The sequence below is a fragment of the Zootoca vivipara genome, chromosome 2 (genome assembly GCF_965207765.1).
Source record: "Zootoca vivipara chromosome 2, rZooViv2.hap1.1, whole genome shotgun sequence".
NCBI classification, from domain to species: Eukaryota; Metazoa; Chordata; class Lepidosauria; order Squamata; family Lacertidae; genus Zootoca; species Zootoca vivipara.
This window is the reverse complement of record NC_142584.1, coordinates 35300109-35323870: the sequence shown is the minus strand read 5'-3', so window position 1 is coordinate 35323870 and position 23762 is coordinate 35300109. Positions and strand designations below refer to the sequence as shown.

Genomic DNA, 23762 nt, shown 5'->3' with positions numbered 1-23762 from the left:
GGGGAGTGGCAATTTCAAATAATGTCTGAGTACAGTGAGAAGGAAGTTGGGAAAGGCTATGTTGCATTAGCCTATTGGTGTTAGCTTCTGTCTTTCCTACTTTTCCCTGTTAAAGTTGTTTGCTTCGGGTTTTTTCCTTTAAAAAACCCTCAGAATCCTTCTATCCCCGCTTTACTCAAATCTCTGCCATTGTTTAAAACAATAGAATAGAAATTGAAATACATTATTGTCACTGTACCACTTGTTTAAAGTGAGATTAGATGACCCCCCCCCCCACAATCTCTCAGTCCTTGTTATACTCTGTATGCTGTCATACGATTTCCCTCTCAGTGTTTCTTTACCCCCTGCTTTACTTAAACATATGCCATTACGGTATTTGAGCACAGCGAGAAAGGTGAGACACTGAAAGGAAAACAATGGCTGTTTTTCTCATATACAGATTTTGATGTTGAATATTTTTCAGTTATTTCCTGTATGTTAGGAATTTTCCAAATATTTGATACAGTATATGTAATATTCCACGATCCGCAGTTCACAAAAAAAAGGTTGCAATTATGACTCAAAATTTAATTCCTTCTTGTCCTTCTGCTGGCAGGTGAAGACTTTCTTATCCTACAGGCTTTTGGGAATGAACTGCTTTTAATGAAAGAGCTGGCGCTATGCTGTTTTACTGGTTTATGGTTAAAAATCTTTTGTTAATAGATTTTTTATATATTTAATTTTATCAATGTCCCGTTGTTTTTTAATGATTGTTTTACTATGTTTTTAGCAGTTCTTGTTTTTATCTGTAAGCCACCTCAAGTCGCCATGTGAAAATGTGGGGTATTTATTTATTTATTTATTTATTATCACCAGCAGCAAGCTGAAAGCCATATGTTTTTGTTTTAAACTGTGAGAGTGGTGTAATATGCAATTCTTGCATTTAGATTTGTTTGGGGATTAAGTGGTTTATTTGTTATGCCTGACCTGTCTGAGGATCAAAGGGGAGGTAAAATTCAATGAATATGTGGTGGTTGTCATACAGGCATTGTTTGTATCTGAGAATTAGGACACTACTTTAGGGATTGCAAATCACAATGGTGAAAGTCAGAAACTTGCTTTGGCTGGCAGTTTCAAGGCATAATCTGGGAGAAAAAGGATGAGCAAATCAAGGTGTGACCTCAGGTTACAAAGGGAACATAGCTAAAATTTTGGCTTTTCATGGGTATGTAGTGCTATCTTTGAATTGTTTCAAAACTATTTTCTCTCATTTTAGTTGACACTGACCAAAAAGGTCTTTCCCAGGGCTTTTTCCAGCCAGAACTTGCCGCCCTCAGGAACGTGCCATTGCCATTATAAGAGAACAAGGCACCTTTTTTCTAGAAAAATAGCACTGGTCAAAGGATTAAGGAACACAAAAGTAAGATAGTGGATTGTGAAGAACTGAGCTGCAACAGGGAAGGAAGAAAAATGTGGAGTGTGGGTCAAATTTGATCAACTATGTAATATACAGCCATGCATCTTGTTTTTCCTTAAATAATTACAAGAATGGGAAAACATTCTTCCTGGGAAAGCACCGTGATTATCTGTCACTCCCACACCATGATCGGTCCTGGGATAGCTCAGTTGATAGAGCATGAGACTCTTAATCTCAAAGTCATGGGATCAAGATGGGCAAAAGATTGGGGGGTTGGACTAGATGAGCCACAGGCTCCCTTCCAACCATATGATTCTATGAAAACTGAGATTAGCCCTCCGAGTTTGGCTAGGAATTTTAGGGAAAGAGTCTTTCACAAGGCTCTTAGCTGTGCGTGCATGATACAGAGTGTGTGTCTCTATTCTGATCATGGTGGAAATGAAAAAGGATCCCTTCATGTGCTCTGCCTTCTCAGTAAGTACTAGGCTCCCCCATGGCTGTAATTATTTAAGAAGAAAAAAGATAGTTAGCAACATGCTATGTTATTTAGCAAATGTCTAGCCTGTGTATGTCTCCTAGCCTTATAAACTGTGTTTTTGCAACTAGATGCTTGCTGGAGCAGCCAAAATGAGAGTACGTACCCCTATACATTTTTAAAGGGAAAAAAGCACTGATTTAATCTACTGTATAACAGTCCAGTATTTCACAGTTAACATTCAATGGTGCTTAACATATATATTTGGTGTCTGGCAAGCAACTGTATTCAGTATCTGACAGCACATGACAGATTATACACAGTGGTGTTTATTTGATGATGTTTGATAGCTCACAGCTTGCAAAATTTTATATTTGATGCTTGCCAAACAACGAGCATATCTGACTAAAGTACTGACATTTCAATACTTCAGATGAAATTGAATTTTCCTAATCCAAATTTGAAAAAAGTAAAATTGGAAAATTTAGCAAATTTCAAATTGCTACAAATATTTATTTCATCTTCACTATGCACTCACCAGCCTTCTCCTCTTCTCCCCTTACCAGTTAAAACATATTTACTGCCATTCATTCTATCATAAACATATGGGTTTCCTTTGAGCAATACGTCGCACTCCCACTGCACCCTAACAGCATCAGATGCATATATTTCTCTCCTCTACCAGAACACAAAGTTGGTATCAGGATCAGACCACAATATATAGGCTGCCACCCACTCTTCCCTCCTCTTGTCAAATTATTTTTAGATTGATTCATGGAGCTGAAAGGTCTAATTATATCTGTTCGTGTCAAATATGAATGGAAATCTTGCTGGGAGTTAAGACTGCCAAAAAGGTTTTGACCGAAGAAAGAAGAGGAGGCTGCTGTGTATGCAAATCACTCCCTATATAAGTAGTCTTGGGACCAGCCTCTCATGTCCTTGCACCAACAGCTTAAAGGTAAGAGTGTGAGAAGCTCGAGTTTAAAAGGAATAGAATCTCACCCTGAATTCTTCACATCCCAGTACATTCCTGCTGCATTTGACACTTCTGAGCACAGATAGCCTGTGTCAATAGGGATTTAAAATCTGCCCATCAGCTGCTACTCTATAATTTATTACTGGACCTTTGATAAAGGATCTATCATTTTTATTTTACAGTATTGGGCAGCTCAACCCTGCTTTACAGTCCACCTGATACCACACAAGGTAAGACACTGATTTATTAATTCCCTGGGGAAAGTCAGATACATGCTAGGAAAGGATCTGCATGTTTTTCAGTGGGTTACTTGCTTCCTCCCAACCTTAATGGACCATGTATAGCTATATCAAAATTTGTTATGAAGCTGCATTCCACTTAGCAGGAGGAAGTCAATTTTAGGGACTGACCTTGAATATACTGATCCTTTTACTAGCCCCTCTAATAGAACATCTGCCTTGGCACAAACCCATGGGTCAAATTCAGAAAGGATGCACTATGGTAGGGAATCACAGTCTGCATCATGCCATGTATGCATAAAGGCCATAGTTTATATGGCTGTATGAATCATTTTGACATGGGGGTTCTACTGTGCAGGAACACCATTCCTGCTGAAAGTTGTATGGTTTCTAATTTAATTGGAAACATAACAGGTAGCAGTGTAGAAGGGCTGTAGCTCAGTTGCAGAGCATCTGCTTTGCATACAGAAGGTCCCAGGTTTGATATCTGACAACTCCAGGTAGGACTGGGAATGTCCCATCTGAAACCCTGGACAATACTGTGGACAATACTGACCTAGATGGACCAACGGTTTGACTTGGTATAAGGCAGCTTCCTAAGTTAATCCTGCTTGACAGAATTTCTTGCTTGTTGGCACACGAAAGGACACAATAATACAGTTCAAGCTACAAACTCCTGCAATTCTAGCATGCAAGTTCCTAACAGAGCAGGCTGAAGTAGCTCAATCTGGATGAGTCTGCAGGGGATGAAATCTAGTATCTGGTGTACATAATCATTTTATAGAGGGATATAGAGTCTTGTAATAAACAGCAGTCTTGTGGCACCTTAGTCTATTATGCACTGAAAAAACAGTAAAGTGTAAGCCACTTGAAACTAAAATGATAGCCTTTGGCTAGTTCTAAATAAGAGACAAAAAGATGAAAATTATTATTTGTATATTTATGAATCACCTTTTGCAACTTAAGACATAAAAGCTAAAATAGTTTTAAAAACAGTACAAAACCAATTGGAGATAGGCATTTAATTCTGTTTTTAATCAGAATAATATTATATTGTAACTCACACTATAAGAAAGAAATCAATAGCCTTGCTCTAATAAGCACAGTCTAGTGACTTTCATCTTCTTCCTTACTGGATACAAAAAAAGAATTTATGTGATAATTTATATTCTATTCTTCAACTGCAATGTCAATTCTTAGGGTCACTTACAAAATATTTAAAATGACCAAAGCAATCAATCAATCAATCAATCAACCAACCAACCAACCAACCAACCAATATGGTAATTTGACCCTGGCAGTTTCTTCAGCTTCTGCACTTTATATAATCCAGTGTAATGGATGACTGAACAAATTCCACAGACCTGAAAATATCTAGATTTCAGGAATCAGAATATATATCGGCAGGTGCCAAGTATATGGTATTCCATATGAAAAGCAGGACCTTGGTTCAAAGTGCCAATGGAGCTGGATGTTGCCTATTCCCTGAAATAAACACAGGATGTAACAGCAAAGGAAAAATTGTATATTGGACGTATGTCTACATTTTCTTTACATGATTCATATTGTTCTTTCCTTCAGTTTTTTGTTTGCTGAGCTGCGTGCTATAAACCGCAGACATGTCTTCAGACGCGGAGATGGCCATCTTCGGGCCAGCTGCCCCCTATCTCCGAAAGCCAGAAAAAGAGAGAATTGAGGCCCAGAACAAGCCCTTTGATGCAAAGAATTCAGTCTTTGTGACAGATAAAAAGGAGTCTTATGTGAAGGCCTCTGTCACAGCCAGGGAAGCAGGGAAGGTCACAGTCAAGACAGAAAAAGGAGAAGTGAGTAGAAGGAATGCATTGTTAAAATTGCCTCACCTCTACTTTTTAAGATGATATAAATTGGCCTTTTGTTTCGTTGGTTGTCTCTCCTATATTTGTTCACCTTCTCTTTAATCCTTTTTCTCCCAGTCTGTAACAGTCAAGGAAGATCAAGTCTTTTCTATGAATCCTCCCAAATATGACAAAATTGAGGACATGGCCATGATGACCCACCTCCATGAACCTGCTGTCCTGTATAACCTCAAAGAGCGTTATGCAGCCTGGATGATCTATGTAAGTATATTCTGAAGTAACATGCCTCTATCTTTTTATGGCGGAACTAGATTTTAATATAGGGGTGAGGAAGTCTGTGGCTCTCCAGATGAGAGTCTAACTCCCAGAAACTCCAGCCAGCATGATCAGTGGACAGTGTGTTGTAATACAGCTTTATCTGGAGGGTCACAGGCAGTTCTGACTTTGGGGCAGAAGGCCAGGGTCCCTTGCAGCAGAATGCCCTCCAAGTGCAGCAGGGCTAGCTTACCACATTTTGAAGTACATGAAGTTATGCACGTTACCATCTAAAGAAGCGACCCCATAAGACCAATGCCTAGAATTAGCTAACTGCACCGCTGGCCACAGGTTTCCTACCCCTGCTTTAAGACCTCCCAAATAGCACTTTCCTCTCTCACAGCACACAACCATGTTAAGTTTCTACCTTGTACAGTATCAGTTAGCCAGTTTGTATTGCTCTTTTGTGGGTAAAGTACCGGTAACTATTAGCTGCCAGATCCTATATTATGTTCCTAGTGTCTTGTATCAATCAAGGACAGGAATGTGGCAAAAGTCTACTAACATATTTGATTCCTTTATCTTTTCTTTTCAATTCTCTCCCCCCTCACTCCCCATGATAAACATCCTGTCCTAAGTATATATCTTCAGCCATGTCCCTGAATATCCTGCTCAGCTCAAAGTTCCTTAGTTTGGGAATTATATACAACTGACCCACAATTTGTACAGGGGTTACATTCCGGGGGGGTTGTGCATAAAACCAAAATTGTGTTTAGCCAAAACAACCCTGAAACTGCCCCCACATTACCATCCCTACCTTTCTGAAGCCAGTGTGCCAAGCATGCCTTGCCCCCCCCCCCCATGCAAGGCAAAGAGCATCTATGCTCTCCATCTTGCTTACCATGCTCTGAGAGGTCTTGGGTGGCCCCTGCAATATCTTGTCAGAGCCTTTCAGAGCCCGTGTGAGACCTTCCCAGAGCCTGGTAAGCAAATCTGAGCACTTAAATGCTCTTCCCATGCCAGGAAAAACTGGTCCAGGAAGAGCTTTTAAGCAATCCGCATTATGGGCATTTAATCTGTGTGATTTCAGCTCTCCGGTCACCAAGTATGTAAATCTGCAATCACATAAATTAAATTTGTGCAAGTTGTGAGCTAACTGCATTTTATTGGGGATATTAGAGAAATCAACAATAGGCTCCTCTGCTGGCTAGCAAGGCCACTTTTACACCTTAATAACTGTTGATATACTATTGTTGTGCTGTGTTTCGGGTCCATGGACCACAATAAAGCTCTGTGTGTGTGTTACAATAGACAGGATAAAATAAACTAGATATGTTGTTGTTCTTCCAGACCTATTCAGGTCTCTTCTGCGTCACTGTCAATCCATACAAGTGGCTACCAGTGTACAACCCAGAAGTGGTAAATGCCTACAGAGGCAAAAAGCGTCAAGAGGCCCCTCCCCACATCTTCTCCATCTCTGACAATGCCTATCAGTTCATGTTAACTGGTGAGTATAGGGATCTCTTTGAAACATTTTATCAAGAGAAACCTTAATATCTTTCCTAGGAAATGTGGAGGTCTGTTAAGATAGCATATAGAGCAGCATTAGAAAGCTGGCTCAAAACAAATTAAGAAGTTCCCTAATCATGCTAATAGGTAAAGGTAAAGGGACCCCTGACTATTAAGTCCAGACACGAACGACTCTGGGGTTGTGGCACTCATCTCGCTTTACTGGCCGAGGGAGCTGGCGTTTGTCTGCAGACAGCTTCCGGGTCATGTGGCCAGCATGACTAAGCCACTTCTGGTGAACCAGAGCAGTGCACAGAAACGCTGTTTACCTTCCTGCTGGAGCGGTACCTATTTATCTACTTGCACTTTGACGTGCTTTCAAACTGCTAGGTTGGCAGGAGCAGGGACCGAGCAACGGGAGCTCACCCCATCATGGGGATTTGAACCGCTGACCACAGCGCCACCCGCTACATGCTAATACATGTAGTCTAATTCCTGCTCAAAAAGTAATGTTGGCTTATTTTTTCACCAAAAAATTTACAAAATTTAAAAATCAACAATTGTTGACAAGAAGAAAAAATACCAATATTGTTGAAATGTGATTCCATTTTTCAATGGATAAATTGGAATAAAGAATATTCAGTTTGATTCTTAGGAATGAATGGTTTCATATTTTATTTTTACTGGGGAATTAATTCCTTAAACAAAATTCATGAAGAGCTATTTATAATCAGTACACTAATGCATAAATGGCACACACAGTTTTGAGAGTCATTGGGAAAAGCAAAGAATATGCATTCAAATAATGAAAAACTAATTCAGTTTCACATTGCTACAGGTATTTCATCAAGTGGTTTCCACACATTTCCAAGCATACTTTGTAGCCATAGAGAAGCTATATGATACTTCCTAAAAAACAAATAAATCCCACAAGCTGTAAAAGATACAAAAGCTGTAAAAAATACAGAGGAATGTATTTTGTGTGCATTGCCAAATTCTGAACTATTGCTGAGCTCCTTTAGCATCATAGCATATACACAACCTGGGCTTTGCCCTGCATATTTCTTACCTATTATGACCTGCTTGTATGCAAATCACTGCAAGTTCTTTAATAATTACATGCAATGTCATCCTAAGCATGTTTGTTCAGAACCAGGTCCCACTGAGTTTAATGGGACTTTTCCTCAAGTTAGCTCACACTGAACCATAGCTGCACTAAATTAATAACAAGTTCTTTTTTGTTATATATATTTCCAGATCGTGAGAATCAGTCGATCCTGATCACGTAAGTTTATTTCCTTAATGAAATCTATGCTGACTTTGTGATACAGTACAACAGACAATGAAGGAATTGTGTCAAAACTACCTTATCCTACCTGGGAGGAAATATTCAATTACATGTATACTCCTCTTAAATGCTGGTAAAGGAAATCCCCAGTGATCTAGTTTTCTAAAAGTTCTCCTGTTGGATTACACAAAATTTTGATTTTATTTCTATAGAAGAGGGGCATGTATCTGACCCCCTAGTTTCTTAGTAGGATTTGAAGAACATGTTCTGCTTGCTGGCTATTCCTCTCTAATAATATAGGGGGCAGGGTAATAATAGTAATAAGAATTTATTATTTATACCCCACCCATCAGTCTGGGCGGTTCCCAAGAGAATAATAATAATAATCAAACATTAAAAACTTCCCTAAACAGGACTGCCTTCAGATAACTTCTAAAAGTCAGATAGTTGTTTATTTCCTTGACATCTGATGGGAGGGCATTCTACAGGGTGGGTGCCACTATCGAGAAGGCCCTCTGTCTGGTTCCCTGTAGCTTCACTTCTCGCAGTGAGGGAGCCGCCAGAAGGCCCTCGGAGCTGGACCTCAGTGCCTGGGCTGAACATTGGGGGTGGAGACGCTCCTTCAGGTATAATGGGCCGAGGCTGTTTAGGGCTTTAAAGGTCAGCACCAACACTTTGGATTGTGCTCGGAAACGTAGAGGGAGCCAATGTAGGTCTTTCAGGACCGGTGTTATATGGTCTCAGCGGCCCCTTCCTGTCACCAGTCTAGCTGCCGCATTCTGGATTAGTTGTAGTTTCCGAGTCACCTTTAAAGGTAGCCCAACGTAGAGCGCATTGCAGTATCCACATAACACTCTGATATGTGTTTAATCAACAGTGGAGAATCTGGTGCTGGAAAGACTGTGAACACAAAACGTGTCATCCAGTACTTTGCAACAATTGCAGCCACAGGTGACAAGAAAAAGGATGAGCCAGTCGCACAAGGCAAAATGCATGTAAGCTTTTTGCTAGAAAGGATGAAAAGTGCTTTTGATGCAATCATCTCTATATAATTAATCTTACAGTAATACATACATTGCAGGGTACCCTTGAAGATCAAATCATCAGTGCCAACCCCTTGCTGGAGGCTTTTGGAAACGCAAAGACTGTGAGGAATGACAACTCCTCACGTTTTGTAAGTCTTCTGCAGAATCTGAACATAGTAGTTGGCCTTCAATTTTATGGGTGGTGCCTTTCAGCAAATCTGTAGTAATGTATTTGAAGAATCTGCCTCTTAGGATTTGTAATTACATGCCTTTTCCTCTTTAAAGGGTAAATTCATCAGAATCCATTTTGGTGCCACGGGCAAACTGGCTTCTGCTGACATTGAGACATGTAAGGGATAGGATCTTTCTTTCTTTCTCGCTCTCTCACTTGCTTGCTTTCACTCGCTAGTTTCTTATTTGGTTGCTTCTGTTTCGTGCCAGATCTGCTAGAGAAGTCCAGAGTTACGTTCCAGCTGAAAGCTGAAAGAAGCTACCACATCTTTTATCAGATCATGTCCAACAAGAAGCCAGAACTGATTGGTAAGAGGCATCTGTTTTGGTGGCTGCTGCTAAAATCTTGCGTTGATGCTTCATTATTCAATGGATGAAAATAAATCTGTATCATTGCTTCTCCTTATTCAGAGATGCTTCTGATTACTACCAACCCATATGACTTTCACTTTGTGAGCCAGGGTGAGATCACTGTTGCCAGCATAGATGATCAAGAAGAGTTGATGGCTACAGATGTAAGTAGCATGAATAAGTGAGTCTTTAGGCATATCAACTAGAGGTAATATAAAAAATATTCACTTGCACATCTTGATTCAATTGCCAGAGTGCCATTGACATATTGGGCTTCAATTCTGAGGAAAAGACAGCCATTTACAAGCTAACTGGAGCTGTAATGCACTATGGGAACATGAAGTTCAAGCAGAAGCAACGTGAGGAGCAGGCTGAGCCAGATGGCACTGAAGGTATTTACAGAATTTGCAATGGGACTATGAGCAAAAGCCTTCAACCAAAAAAATGCCCTTAATCCTCAGCTGCTCCTAACTTTCACTTGAACAGCTGAAGTCCAATGCATAAGAATGAGAGCCTAAAGTTACAGTCCTATTAACGCTTACCTGTAAGTTTCATTGCATCCCATAAGGATTAATTTTGAGTAGACATGTCTAGCTTTATAATAATAATAATAATAATTTATTATTTATACCCCGCCCATCTGGCCGGGTTCCCCCAGCCACTCTATTTTATATTAATTTATATTATACTATTTTATATTAATTTTCTTGTCTAAGTCAAGCCAGAAAATGTTTGAAAGTCGATATAATCTAGAAATTTGAAAAACAATGATGGAATTTTGGTTGCCATAGTCCCACCAAAGCTATCCCAACTAATCTCTTAGCCACATTATGGTGACAAACATAGGAGTCAACTCTTAGGGGCTGAGGTCCCTTTGCGCCCTCCCATAAATTATTTGAGGGGGCTGTACACAACAAAAAAAATAATGGACATTGCCATCAAATGGTGTGTGCATGATGCTTTTGTGATCAATTATGCAGGGCGGTGCTTACCCATCCCCATCCCAATATTTGACTCAAGTTGGCACCTCTAGTGACAAACATGTAGTTATAGCTGATTAATTTATTATTATTTTAATTTATTAAATTGGTATACTGCGCTTCATCCAAGGATCACAGGATGGTTCACAGCATAGAAATACAAAGTGAGAACACAAAACTCACAATAAAACAAAAACAAACCAATAACTCTTTTCTCACAAACACATTCAAAAGGGCATATAATGTTAATCAGCCAAAGGCCTGCTTATAGAGAAACACTTTTGCCAGGCACCTAAAGATATGCACCAGGCAAGCCTCTCCATTCCACAAATGGGGAGCCATTGCAGAAAGGCCTGTTCTGGACCTCTCATGGAGAAGGCACACAAAGAAGGGCCTCAGATGATGATTGCAGAGTCCAGATCAGTTCATTATGGGGAAAGGCAGTCCTTGAGGTATTGCGGTCCTGAGTCATTTAAGGCTTTATAGGTCAAAACCAGGACTTTGAATTGAACCAGCCACTGCAGACAGGCCAAGATCAGTATAACAAACAACAACAACAACAATTTTATTGTTTATATCCCGCCCATCTGGCTGGGTTTCCCCAGCCACTCTGGGCGGCTTCCAGCAAAATATAAAAAATAATAAAATGTCAGACATTAAAAACTTCCCTGAACAAGGCTGCCTTCAGATGTTTCCTAAACCGTGTTTCCTAAATCTCCCTGACATTTAATGGGAGGGCTTTCCACAGGGAGGGCACCACTGCTGAGAAGGCCCTCTGCCACCTTGCTCAAACCACCTTGCTGCAGTGAACAGCCTAACGGCCAAATTCTGTACCAGCTGAAGTTTCTAAACCATCTTCAAAGGCAGCTCTACATATAACACATTCCAGTAATCTAACCTAGAGATTACCAGAGTGTAGATGACAGAAGTTATCCCTGCCCAGGTAGGGATGCAGCTGGTCCACCAGCCAAAGCTGATGGAATGCACTCTGCACCACTAAGGCCACCTGAGCTTCAAACAGCAAAGGATCCAAAACTATCCCCAAGCTACATACCTACTCCTTTAGAGGGAGGGTAACCCCATCAAGAGCAGACAAACGCCCATCCATCTTGCAAGGAGACATTTATAACCTCCCTAGTCTGGCCAGCTGTCCCCTCTCTGCTATTTTTTATCAGCCAAGAGGGGCTGATAAACCACAGGCTCATCCTTAATCACCAGTAAAAGACTAAATTTAATTTGTTGCTTTGTTGTGGAATTTTTGCTATATGAAAGAATGGTGTAGTTAAAAAGTAAGCATGGATTTCTGGTAGATCTTGTAAGTAAAAACCATAATCCAGACATCCCCAAACTTCGGCCCTCCAGATGTTTTGGACTACAATTCCCATCTTCCCTGACCCTGGTCCTGTTAGCTAGGGATCATGGGAGTTGTAGGCCAAAACATCTGGAGGGCCACAGTTTGGGGATGCCTGCCATAATCCTATTCTCAGATGTAAGCATTGGTGAGTTTAATGGGGCTTAGTCCAAGGTACAGAAAAGGTGGTTTTATTTTTTGAAAATCTGAATGAACATGCCCAATTTGATATCGTATGTTTTAAATAAATCTGGATTTAAATTCTGGTCTTCAGTAAAAGGTCAATTAGTTTACATACCAGGTATGTAATTCCTGAAGCTGGAGATGGCAGAATGTAGTTATGTAATAGTAGTTTCCATGTCATACACCAGGAAGTTAATTTGTGTTCAGAGAGGCAGACCTATTATTGCTTCTAATCACTGAAAAGTCAGGGGAAAGTATTTTACTACTCTGCTTCTATTTGTATTCCTAGTAAGATTTGTAGTATTTCTAGCAGGAGTATTTCTATACAAGCTGTGTTGTTTATTCATACATTCATCCAATGTAGAAAATATTATATATTGGGCTCATAAACCTCTTATATCTGTGTTCAGTTGCTGACAAGGCTGCGTACCTCATGAATCTCAATTCAGCAGATCTGCTGAAAGCTCTGTGCTACCCCCGAGTCAAAGTTGGCAATGAGTTTGTCACCAAAGGCCAAACGGTCCAGCAGGTAATGATCTGCAGTACAAAACTCATGGTTGATGGACTCCACTTTGTTGCTCCACTTATATGCTGACTGTTGTCATTCCATTCTTATAGGTGTACAACAATGTTGGTGCTCTGGCTAAGGCTGTCTTTGAGAAGATGTTCTTGTGGATGGTCATTCGTATCAACCAGCAGCTGGATACCAAGCAGTCTAGGCAGCACTTCATAGGAGTGTTGGACATTGCTGGCTTTGAGATCTTTGATGTAAGGAAACAGGGCCTTGAAGGAGCAGTGTGAGAACAGAGATGTGGTGATTCTGATAGCACAGTAACACCTTTAAGCAATTAAAGAGTGTAGTTCAATAATGTTCTCAATGCAAAGGCAATGAAGGAGTGAAATTGTTTCCAAGCTGATAACTGGAGAGGATGCCAGATGCAGAAATATCTGGCACTGATAAGGAATTGCAGATATGATTTGGTATGAAGAGCATGATTCACAAATACAAAGAATCTCTGGAGCGAGACAGTGTGTAAGCAATGTATCTGAAAGCACAGGAAGCAGTGAATTTGGGCTCAACAAAGGAGAAAATAATGAGTAGACCTGATATGACTTTACTGTCAAGAAGAACTGTCAAAAACCATTAATAATTGCAGAAACCTGAAAAGATGTAAGGTTTTTAATATTAACCATTAGAAAACTAGAATGAAGAACACTGCTAAACATGTGGTCTCTTATAGGATATATTTGCATTGTCTAGTTCACAGAAGTCCCTCTGACCCCATTAATATTACTTCTATTTATAGCATTTTTCTTCATCTGCTAGGTTAGTATATTTAATCCAAGTTAATGTCTAATGAGTGGAAATCTTTCAATCAGGTTATGGGTAGCTTAGGTAGACATGCAGGTGGAAAATAAGCATATGGGTGGAAAATATCACAAAGTATCTAGAATTAAAAGTGGGTCGCACTGAGTTGTACTCTTTAGAATAAATGTACTCTTTCCCCCACTAGTACAACAGCCTGGAGCAGCTCTGCATCAACTTCACCAATGAGAAACTGCAACAGTTTTTCAACCATCACATGTTTGTGCTGGAGCAAGAGGAGTACAAGAAAGAAGGAATCGATTGGGAGTTCATTGACTTTGGGATGGACCTGGCTGCCTGCATTGAACTCATTGAGAAGGTCTCTTAAAAATAATTTGTTTACAACATGTGTAACTGCAAACAATCCCTGTTTTAGCAAGGTGCTTAAGCTTATGCTTAATTATAAAAATGAATAGCTCCATAATAATAACAGAAATTGTGATGATGCTTTTGTCTAAACTTCATGTAGAGCTATGTCATTTTACTAAATGTGCACTATGAAGAGTTCAATTTTACTGTGAAATACTAATTACCGGTACATTAGTTGGTTAGAGTGTGGCACTGATAACACCAATGTTACAGGTTCAATCCCCATATGGAACAGTTGCATAGCCCTACATTGCTGGGGGTTGGACTAGATGATCCTCAGGGTCCCTTCCAACTCCACAATTCTGTGAATTTAATTTAGTAATTTTACTTTTACTCTCCTTGTTCTCTCCAGCCAATGGGCATTTTCTCCATCCTAGAAGAAGAGTGCATGTTCCCCAAGGCAACAGACACATCTTTCAAGAACAAGCTCTATGAACAGCATCTCGGCAAGTGCAAGAACTTTGAAAAGCCCAAACCTGGCAAAGGCAAGGCTGAGGCCCACTTCGCCCTGGTCCATTATGCTGGCACTGTGGACTACAACATCAGTGGGTGGCTGGACAAGAACAAGGACCCCTTGAATGAAAGTGTAATTCAGCTCTACCAGAAATCATCTATGAAGACACTGGCTTTGCTATTTGCTGACCGCCCTGCAGAAGGTAATTCCTGCTGCACTTTCCAATTGGCTCATCAACATAACTCATAATTAGCAACTTAAGAACATGGTTGCTTTAAATTCTAATGGTATATGTTTATGTAATTCATTGAAGGATTTTAATTTCATTCATGTATTTTATAATTTTTATGTTTTAGAGGGCGCCAAGAAAGGTGGCAAGAAGAAGGGTTCCTCTTTCCAGACTGTATCTGCTCTCTTTAGGGTAAGCACAACTTCTATTTGTGAAATGGGGAATAAACTTGCTTTAAATCAATAAATCTTTTTCCTAGCTTATATTATGATTTGTCGAATCACAACAAAATCTGAGAGGGGAAAAAACATAAAAGTAATGATACAGAGATCAATATGTTCAAAATACATTGCCTAGAAAGAGTATATTTATATATCAATATCTATATATCTATAGTTATATCTTCAGCAGCTTCCAATGTCAGAGGTGGGCTGTGTCTCAGTTTAAAATTTGGCTTGTTCTTGTGTATTAATCATCAACATGCAGGTAAAACAAATATTTCTGACCTCATAGGAGAATTTAAACAAGCTGATGAGCAATTTGAAGAGTACCCACCCTCATTTTGTGCGCTGTCTCATTCCCAATGAAACTAAAACACCTGGTAAGACATTTTAGTATACACTCTTTGAAAGAGAAGCAAATTCTACCCTGTAGTACTAATCCATACTTTAATGTTCTCTAAGGTGCCATGGAGCATGAACTTGTATTGCATCAACTGAGGTGTAATGGAGTGCTGGAAGGTATCAGAATTTGCAGAAAGGGATTCCCTAGCAGGATCATTTACGGTGATTTTAAACAGAGGTCTGTATATTCCATACTATTTTACTATTATGCTTCTCAGTTCTTTGAAAATACATTTTCAGTACAATGCAGTGTAATCCAAAGCACTAAGAAATATGTCCCACTAAAGCCAAAGTGAGTGTAGTTAGCATTTCAGCCATAGTACGTATTAAACATTTAAGAATTCTGAGAATCAACTAAGAATTCACTGATGGATTATTAGTGTATGTTTATATTGAATGTGGTTGAGAGAACTGGGATGAAATAATAAAAAAGGTATATCAGGGACACACTGTGTACTCCCTTAATAGCTGTGTACCTCCAGACAGCAATGGAATTTCTTATATTGCATCGGCTTGCAGCAGCATAGGTAATTAGAGAAGCTGAAAGGCGATCTGCAGTAAGATCATGTTACTAAGAAGTCTGTTTTCAAATGTTCATCATGTTTAGGAAAGTTTCCCTAGACATAAGATTTACTTGACAGCCAAATTCAGTTTTTAGTCTCTCATATATTATTCTGTAACAAAAACAATTGTGGAAGTTAGTGCCAACTATCATAATACTTTGGCAAAATAAAAACTATAAGCTTTTCTCAACAGATACAGGATATTGAATGCAAGTGCCGTCCCAGAGGGACAGTTCATGGATAGCAAGAAAGCTTCTGAGAAGCTTCTCGGTTCTATCGATATTGACCATACCCAATATAAATTTGGGCACACAAAGGTAAAATTATTTTTCATTACAAGACTGTAACATTTGAGTTTGTTGAGGTAGTGACCAATACTTTGTAATATTTTCTTTTCCCAGGTGTTCTTCAAAGCTGGCCTTTTGGGTACTCTAGAGGAGATGAGAGATGATAAGTTGGCACAGCTGATTACACGCACCCAAGCTGTTTGCCGTGGTTACCTGATGAGAGTGGAGTTCAAGAAAATGATGGAAAGGAGGTAGAGTTTCATAGTCTGTAACAGGACTCATTATCAAACTGGCAATGAGTTCAGTTTGATAATGAGTCCATCGGCACTATACAGTGATCATGCAGGTTTAATACAGATTAAACAAAGTTGAAAACAAATTTTATTTTGGAATCATCCTTAAGATTTAGTTTGCTTTCTTTACAGAGAGTCTGTCTTCACTATTCAGTACAATGTCCGCTCATTCATGAACGTGAAGACCTGGGCTTGGATGAAGTTGTACTTTAAGATCAAACCTCTGCTGAAGAGTGCTGAGTCAGAGAAGGAGATGGCCAACATGAAAGAAGAGTTTGAGAAAACTAAAGAAGACCTTGCCAAATCAGAGGCCAAACGGAAGGAGCTGGAAGAAAAAATGGTGTCTCTGATGCAAGAGAAGAATGACTTACAGCTCCAAGTCCAATCTGTAAGCATCACTAATAACATTAAATGTTTCAGTCCTAGTGACTCAAGGCCTGTCAGATATAGATTGGATACAAGAATTCAAAAAGTGCTGAGAATATTTGGAGCGAATAAAACTTATTTTAAAAGATAATTATAGATATCAAGTATACAATAAAGTGCAGGAACAAGGAAAAAGAGAAGAAAAACCCTCAGCTCCACCTCTTCATTTGTATTCATTACTTTTATCCCACATTCCCTTCCTTTGCTTGATAACTCTTGTTTCCACACATGTCTCTGTTCACTTCCTCCTTCAACCCACTGTTCAGTTTCTCCCCTCCCTCCATCCCTTGCTCATGTCTCCACTAGCCGCCTTTTCTCTATCTTCCCTATGCTCAATTTCAATGCACACTTCATTACCTTCTTCCCTTTTCAATGCCCCCCCCCCTTTTCTGGTCTGTTAGCAAAGGCCAATCTTCCAAAAGTCAGAAACAGATAAAGTTTCCTCCCTGCCCCCTCCCACCCACACAGTTGCATATCAATGTGCAGATTGTCCTTGAATCCCTGATAAAGGAATTTTATCAAACTTTTGCTTATGTGGTGTATGTCTCAACTAAAAACCTACTTCTTAATTAAACAAGACGAGAGAGATGCATTAAAAATATGTTTTCAACCTATAGGAATCTGATGGCTTGGCAGATGCTGAGGAGAGATGTGACCAGCTGATCAAAACCAAAATTCAGCTGGAAGCTAAAATTAAGGAGCTGACTGAACGGGCAGAGGATGAAGAGGAAATGAATGCTGAGCTGACAGCCAAAAAGAGAAAACTGGAAGATGAATGCTCAGAGCTGAAGAAAGACATTGATGATCTTGAGTTAACACTGGCCAAGGTGGAAAAGGAGAAGCATGCCACAGAAAACAAGGTAATGATCACAATGTGCTCAGATCTGCAACAAATAGTCAGAATGTAGTACAGTACAGTATTGTCATTGCAGGGTAGAATGATACATTGAATCTGTTTGTTCATTTCTAAAAGGTGAAAAATCTCACTGAAGAGATGGCAGTCTTGGATGAGAACATTGCCAAATTGACCAAGGAAAAGAAAGCCCTCCAAGAAGCCCATCAACAGACCTTGGATGACCTGCAGGCAGAGGAGGACAAAGTCAATACTCTGAGCAAAGCAAAGACCAAGTTGGAGCAGCAAGTGGACGATGTAAGCACCATTACATGCAGAAGAATAGCTGTGGGGTGAAGGTAGTATTAGAGTGACAAAGTCTTTGTCCCCTCTTTGTCTTTAGCTTGAAGGGTCCCTGGAGCAAGAAAAGAAACTTCGCATGGACCTGGAAAGATCCAAGAGGAAGCTTGAAGGTGATCTGAAGCTGGCCCAGGAATCCACAATGGATTTGGAGAATGATAAGCAGCAGCTGGATGAAAAGCTTAAGAAGTAAGTATGGTTTACTGTCTAGAAGACCTTTTGGGAGCTCTTTATGGCACCCAGCCATCTTAGAACTTGAATCAAAAATAATAATTGTGCTTTGTTATGAAAAGGAAAGACTTTGAAATCAGCCAGCTACAAAGCAAAATTGAAGATGAGCAGGCCTTGGGCTCCCAGCTTCAGAAGAAGATAAAGGAGTTACAGGCAAGTCAAGCACATATTGACTCCATCATATGAAAATTAGTTCATCAGGGAAGACTCTGAGTGTTAATGGCTGCTTCTCTTTCTCTAGGCCCGTATTGAGGAACTGGAGGAGGAGATTGAGGCTGAGCGTGCATCTCGGGCCAAAGCAGAGAAGCAGCGGTCTGATCTCTCCAGAGAACTTGAAGAGATCAGTGAGCGTCTGGAGGAAGCTGGTGGGGCAACCGCAGCTCAGATTGAGATGAACAAGAAACGTGAGGCAGAATTCCAGAAAATGCGCAGGGACCTTGAAGAGGCCACTCTGCAACATGAAGCCACATCAGCTGCTCTCCGCAAGAAGCATGCAGACAGTGCAGCTGAACTTGGGGAACAAATTGATAACCTGCAGCGTGTGAAACAGAAGCTAGAGAAGGAGAAGAGTGAGCTGAAGATGGAGATTGATGACCTTGCCAGTAATATGGAATCTGTCTCTAAATCTAAGGTATTGTACTTCAGTGCATTAGGGAAGGGATGCAAGAACCACTGCATCATCTCATAAGCATTTGACAAATGGTTTTCTAAGAGCTAAGCTGCTAGAACATCTCTAAACCTGACCTTAGGCTAAAGTTGAAGCAGAGTCAGATTGTATGGCATAAGCAAATGAAGCAGCACTAAAAACATGTTCTTGATGCCAAGAATTACTTGTTTAGGTACACTATATATGAAAAATGGACAATATTTTTAATGATTACACTGTAAAAGGTCTGCTCCTAAGTGTACAATATTGAATTGCTGCTGGGTAGTCAATGTAATTGTTTGATGAATTAATTAGGTGCTTATATATTTTATCACCAATAAAGAATATACAGGTAAACACATTCCTCCACTGTTTCATGAAATTATGTTTGTGTTCAAAGATTGCCTATAAGAATCTGACTTGAGGAAGGCAATCAAATTATAGATTTCAGCAGTTATTGGATTTTAGCTCTTTGCAAAGTTTCTAATTTCCATGTCAAATTGTGCCAAACTTCAGAATTTGGTTTAAATGTATGTTGTCATTTACTTAGGCTGCAATGAACCTTACATTTGCATAAATACAAATTTATAAAATATTATCTGTATTGTTTTCATAGTTTTAATTTCTTTGTAGAGAATGTTCTTACTAATATATCAGTTTGAAGACTATTTCAATGTATTTCCAATTGCCCATTTCAGTCAACTCTTGAGAAATTATCCCGCTCCTTGGAAGATCAGCTGAGTGAGGTTAAAGCAAAGGAGGAAGAGCACCAGCGCACAATTAATGACCTGACTGCTCAAAGAGCACGTCTGCAGACAGAAGGAGGTAAGGCACACGATTGGTTAGAAATTAGACACTGTAACACATTATATACACTGTGAAAGTTGTTTGTAAATTCTCCTAAGAAATGTAACTTGCAGCCGATTTTAACATCAAAAGATCACAACATTGAAAATGTGAAGAATAACGTTATTCAACACTAAGTTACTTGGTTAATGTATCAGGGTTGTGATTCCAAAGTCAAAGAGTGGCACTTGCTCTCTAAGCAAGTGCTCTCAGCCCAATGTACAGTCTCTTCTACATTCAGATCATTCCACTTTTTTGTAAAGTTCTAAACTAAGGAAACTTTTCACTTCTGCATCTGTGGTGCAAGCTCTCCTGATTTGTGTGCTTGTGATATCACAGCAGGAAGAAAGGTGAAAGTGTATGCTCTTCTCAATTAGTATTTGAGGAGTGTGTGGTTTATGTGGCATTATGTTTAACCTCAGATATGACTGTATAGATAATTTTATTATTTTTATACTCCCAGTTGTTCCCATTCTTCTTGAGTACAGTTTATTCAGTCAACTTTATTTCAGCCCTATTAAATACTCTATTCTTTTTTGCTCTTCTCAGGTGAATTTGCTCGCCAAGTAGAAGAAAAAGATGCTTTGATTTCCCAACTTTCAAGAGGCAAGCAAGGCTTTACTCAACAGGTTGAAGAACTGAAGAGGCAACTTGAAGAAGAAACAAAGGTGGGCATTATGACTAGATCTAGTAAATGGATTTTCAGTGCTGTGTTGCAAATCCCACATGCTGCTGCAAAGGGCTAAAGTGTTATGGAAACATATTAGAAATTTTATTCTTTTTGCTTAAAAATTATGCTGCCTTTTATCCTCCGCCTTTTATCCTTTGATTTGCTCAAAGCAGTTTACAGTTCAAAAGCAACCATAAAAGCAACAATAATCCAACCATCAAAACACAAATTAACAAACTAAAAACAGCAATATTGTACAGACAAAACCATATGTAATGAACTGATATTTGAGCTGTACAGCAATGTCATGGGAATAAACCACACCCACCCACCAAAATTACTTAGACTATGGATGGGGATTCTGTGTTCCTCCTGGTGTTGTTGGAGTCCCATCATCCCTGAGCGTTGGTCATACTGGTTGAGGCGATGGGAGCTGGGAGTCCATGGGTTTCCCATCTCAGATTGCAGTCCTAAACACACTTGCCAGGCAGAAAGACCCACGGAACTCAGGACACTTAACTTCACCCCAAAAAAGATCAAGGCAAATCACTTAACAAATATTTTAATTTATCCAGGCTAAGAATGCATTGGCCCATGCCTTGCAATCTGCTCGTCACGACTGTGACTTGCTCAGGGAACAATTTGAAGAGGAACAGGAAGCAAAGGCTGAGCTGCAACGTGCCATGTCCAAGGCAAACAGTGAGGTTGCCCAATGGAGAACCAAATACGAGACTGATGCAATCCAGCGCACTGAAGAACTAGAAGAGGCCAAGTATGTTGGGGAGATTGAGATAAAAAGTGTTATTCTGCTACACATTAGTTAGGACACCTGGGGAACTGCTACAAAACGTTGCAATATTTTTGACCAGGAATCAAAAAAATTGCACCTCTCCATTCTCACTTGGAGTGGTTAAGAGACTGCTTGCTTGTCCACATGCTCCTTGGGCCGCTCCTCTGCTGCTGTGGGCTGTCACAGCAGCCCTGCTGGCCCGTTCCCCAATCAGCCAGTGGCACTATTAGAAGTGTGAGCAAAGAAGTGGAGCACTCAGAGGGGAGAGAGAGTGGGTGAGAATTGCAGGAGGAAGAAAAAGGGAGAGGGGTGCACATCGATCCAGCTCCTTGCCATGGGTACAAGATCACCTGGGTATGCCTCTGTTCTCATTCAGGAAGTCTCTTTCCTGCCAGCCAATCAGTGAGTGTTTGGAGGCTTCTAGGCTGCCAAAGTAGCACTCACTTCTTCACCTATCAGCCAGCCCATTTCATTCCTACACAACACCCAGGTTTTCCCACTGATTCAGGGTTCTGTGGGTACTTAGCATTCAAAGTCCTCACTGGGCTGTTTTGGGGGTTCTCCCACCAGTTCTCCCCAAATGCTTTTTATATTTTCGGATACCTTGGGGTTCCCTCCTTCTACCCCTCTATGATGTCTGTAACAGAAGTTATGCAATGCCTATGGTAGGATAATAGACCTTCCTGATTACCCAAGCAGATTCATGCAATTTACTACTGACTTTTTTATCTTCTTCAAGGAAAAAGCTTGCCCAGCGCCTGCAGGATGCTGAAGAGCACGTAGAAGCTGTGAACTCCAAATGTGCTTCCCTTGAGAAGACAAAGCAAAGGCTACAGAATGAAGTGGAGGACCTAATGATTGATGTGGAAAGGTCCAATTCAGCCTGTGCAGCTCTAGATAAGAAGCAGAAGAACTTTGATAAGGTATTCTTGGCCTTTTTTAAATGAACATATTGCAGTTCTCAGGTCTAATGAATTCATTGCTTATTTCTTGGTGGTGTTTTGCAGATTTTAGCAGACTGGAAACAGAAATTTGAAGAAGCCCAGTCTGAACTGGAAGCTTCCCAGAAGGAATCTCGCTCTCTCAGCACAGAGCTCTTTAAGATGAAGAATGCTTATGAGGAATCCTTGGATCACTTGGAAACCTTGAAGCGTGAGAACAAGAATCTCCAACGTAAGTTCATAATTGTATTCTAAGAAGTGAGTTTAGAATACTATAGGCCCAAAACCGAGAAGCTATGTCTTACTTCCAGCTGAATCATATAAAGTCAAACATTCCTTCTCCCCAATTCCAGGACAGACCGTGGTGTCCATAAGGTCATGGACGTGCGTGCAGAACTAACTAATCTATTCCACAAGGATGAGCTGGGATTAAAAAATAAAGCACTTTACCCCCACCCCGCCCCAATGCTGTTTATCACCATCCATATTACATCAACTAGACTATTCATCTATTTCATCTATTTCTCTTTACTTTGTGTAAAACCAATAGAGGAGATTTCTGATCTCACGGAACAGATCGCTGAGGGAGGAAAGGCTATCCATGAATTGGAGAAAGTGAAGAAGCAGATTGAGCAAGAGAAATCTGAACTGCAGGCTTCTCTAGAGGAAGCTGAGGTACATATATATATCATTCTTCTTAGAGAAAACAGGATAAAAGTACTGTATTTTTCTGTGTATAAGACTAGGTTTCCCCGTAAAAAATAATGTCAAAAATTAGGGGGCGTCTTATACATGGGGGCATCTTATGGACGAAAAAATACGGTATCTTGTTCTATGATTAAAAATAGTTAAAGAATTACTAACAGTGTTAACAGAATCGTGATGGACACTTCTGTTTTGCTGTTGACTGGAGGAAAGAATGCACAAAATATTTCCTTTTAAAGATGATGTCTAATGCATTTTAATAAAATGGAGAGGGGGGCACTTATTTTAGTCTACTAATAGCTAATATAAATGGCTTTCTTAAGGCCTCACTGGAACATGAAGAAGGCAAAATCCTCCGCATCCAACTTGAGCTCAACCAAGTGAAGTCTGACATTGACAGGAGAATTGCAGAGAAAGATGAAGAAATCGATCAGCTGAAGAGGAATCACCTGAGAGTTGTGGAGTCCATGCAGAGCACACTAGATGCTGAAGTCAGGAGCCGGAATGATGCCCTGAGAGTAAAGAAGAAGATGGAGGGAGATCTGAATGAAATGGAAATCCAGCTGAGCCATGCCAACCGCCAAGCTGCTGAGGCATTAAAGAACCTCAGGAACACACAAGGGCAGCTTAAGGTATCTACAGTACAATGCCACACAGTTGAAAGTTAAATCCTGGAATTTCCATGTTGTTAAGGACTTTGTATCTCACAATAATTTGTTTGATAGGATACACAACTGCACTTGGATGATGCTGTTCGGAGCCAGGAAGATCTGAAGGAGCAGGTGGCTATGGTTGAGCGCAGAGCTAATCTTATGCAGGCTGAGATTGAGGAGCTCCGTGCAGCTCTGGAACAGACAGAGAGAGGCAGGAAAGTGGCTGAACAGGAGCTTCTGGATGCCAGTGAGCGTGTGCAACTTCTTCACACACAGGTAAGCTTCTAATATGTAACGTGCCCCACCTTTCATTAACCAGTAGAGAAGAGCAGGCTGTTTATCTTGCGGAATGTTCTCTTCCATCCCGCTCCACCTTTAGCCATA

At 40.2% G+C, this 23762-nt stretch overlaps 1 protein-coding gene across 1 annotated transcript in view; it reads left to right on the top strand.

Moving 5' to 3' along the window:
* The first annotated feature begins 2735 nt into the window (after positions 1–2735).
* LOC118079899 (myosin-1B) overlaps positions 2736–23762 on the top strand; it is a 67949-nt gene continuing 46922 nt past the window's right edge. Inside the window, exons 1-35 of the mRNA XM_088661179.1 lie at positions 2736–2829; positions 3030–3077; positions 4668–4909; positions 5039–5182; positions 6527–6683; positions 7943–7970; positions 8851–8947; positions 9055–9147; positions 9284–9347; positions 9440–9538; positions 9641–9744; positions 9834–9972; positions 12505–12623; positions 12713–12862; positions 13609–13779; positions 14182–14485; positions 14640–14704; positions 15026–15113; positions 15196–15313; positions 15892–16015; positions 16100–16236; positions 16411–16666; positions 17322–17564; positions 17678–17854; positions 17940–18085; positions 18190–18280; positions 18369–18758; positions 19472–19598; positions 20169–20287; positions 20865–21061; positions 21819–22002; positions 22087–22252; positions 22571–22695; positions 23049–23357; positions 23451–23654. Coding sequence (XP_088517305.1) covers positions 4706–4909; positions 5039–5182; positions 6527–6683; positions 7943–7970; positions 8851–8947; positions 9055–9147; positions 9284–9347; positions 9440–9538; positions 9641–9744; positions 9834–9972; positions 12505–12623; positions 12713–12862; positions 13609–13779; positions 14182–14485; positions 14640–14704; positions 15026–15113; positions 15196–15313; positions 15892–16015; positions 16100–16236; positions 16411–16666; positions 17322–17564; positions 17678–17854; positions 17940–18085; positions 18190–18280; positions 18369–18758; positions 19472–19598; positions 20169–20287; positions 20865–21061; positions 21819–22002; positions 22087–22252; positions 22571–22695; positions 23049–23357; positions 23451–23654 — 5139 coding nt within the window. The 5' untranslated portion in view covers positions 2736–2829; positions 3030–3077; positions 4668–4705. The remainder of the gene's footprint in view (positions 2830–3029; positions 3078–4667; positions 4910–5038; positions 5183–6526; positions 6684–7942; positions 7971–8850; positions 8948–9054; positions 9148–9283; positions 9348–9439; positions 9539–9640; positions 9745–9833; positions 9973–12504; positions 12624–12712; positions 12863–13608; positions 13780–14181; positions 14486–14639; positions 14705–15025; positions 15114–15195; positions 15314–15891; positions 16016–16099; positions 16237–16410; positions 16667–17321; positions 17565–17677; positions 17855–17939; positions 18086–18189; positions 18281–18368; positions 18759–19471; positions 19599–20168; positions 20288–20864; positions 21062–21818; positions 22003–22086; positions 22253–22570; positions 22696–23048; positions 23358–23450; positions 23655–23762) is intronic.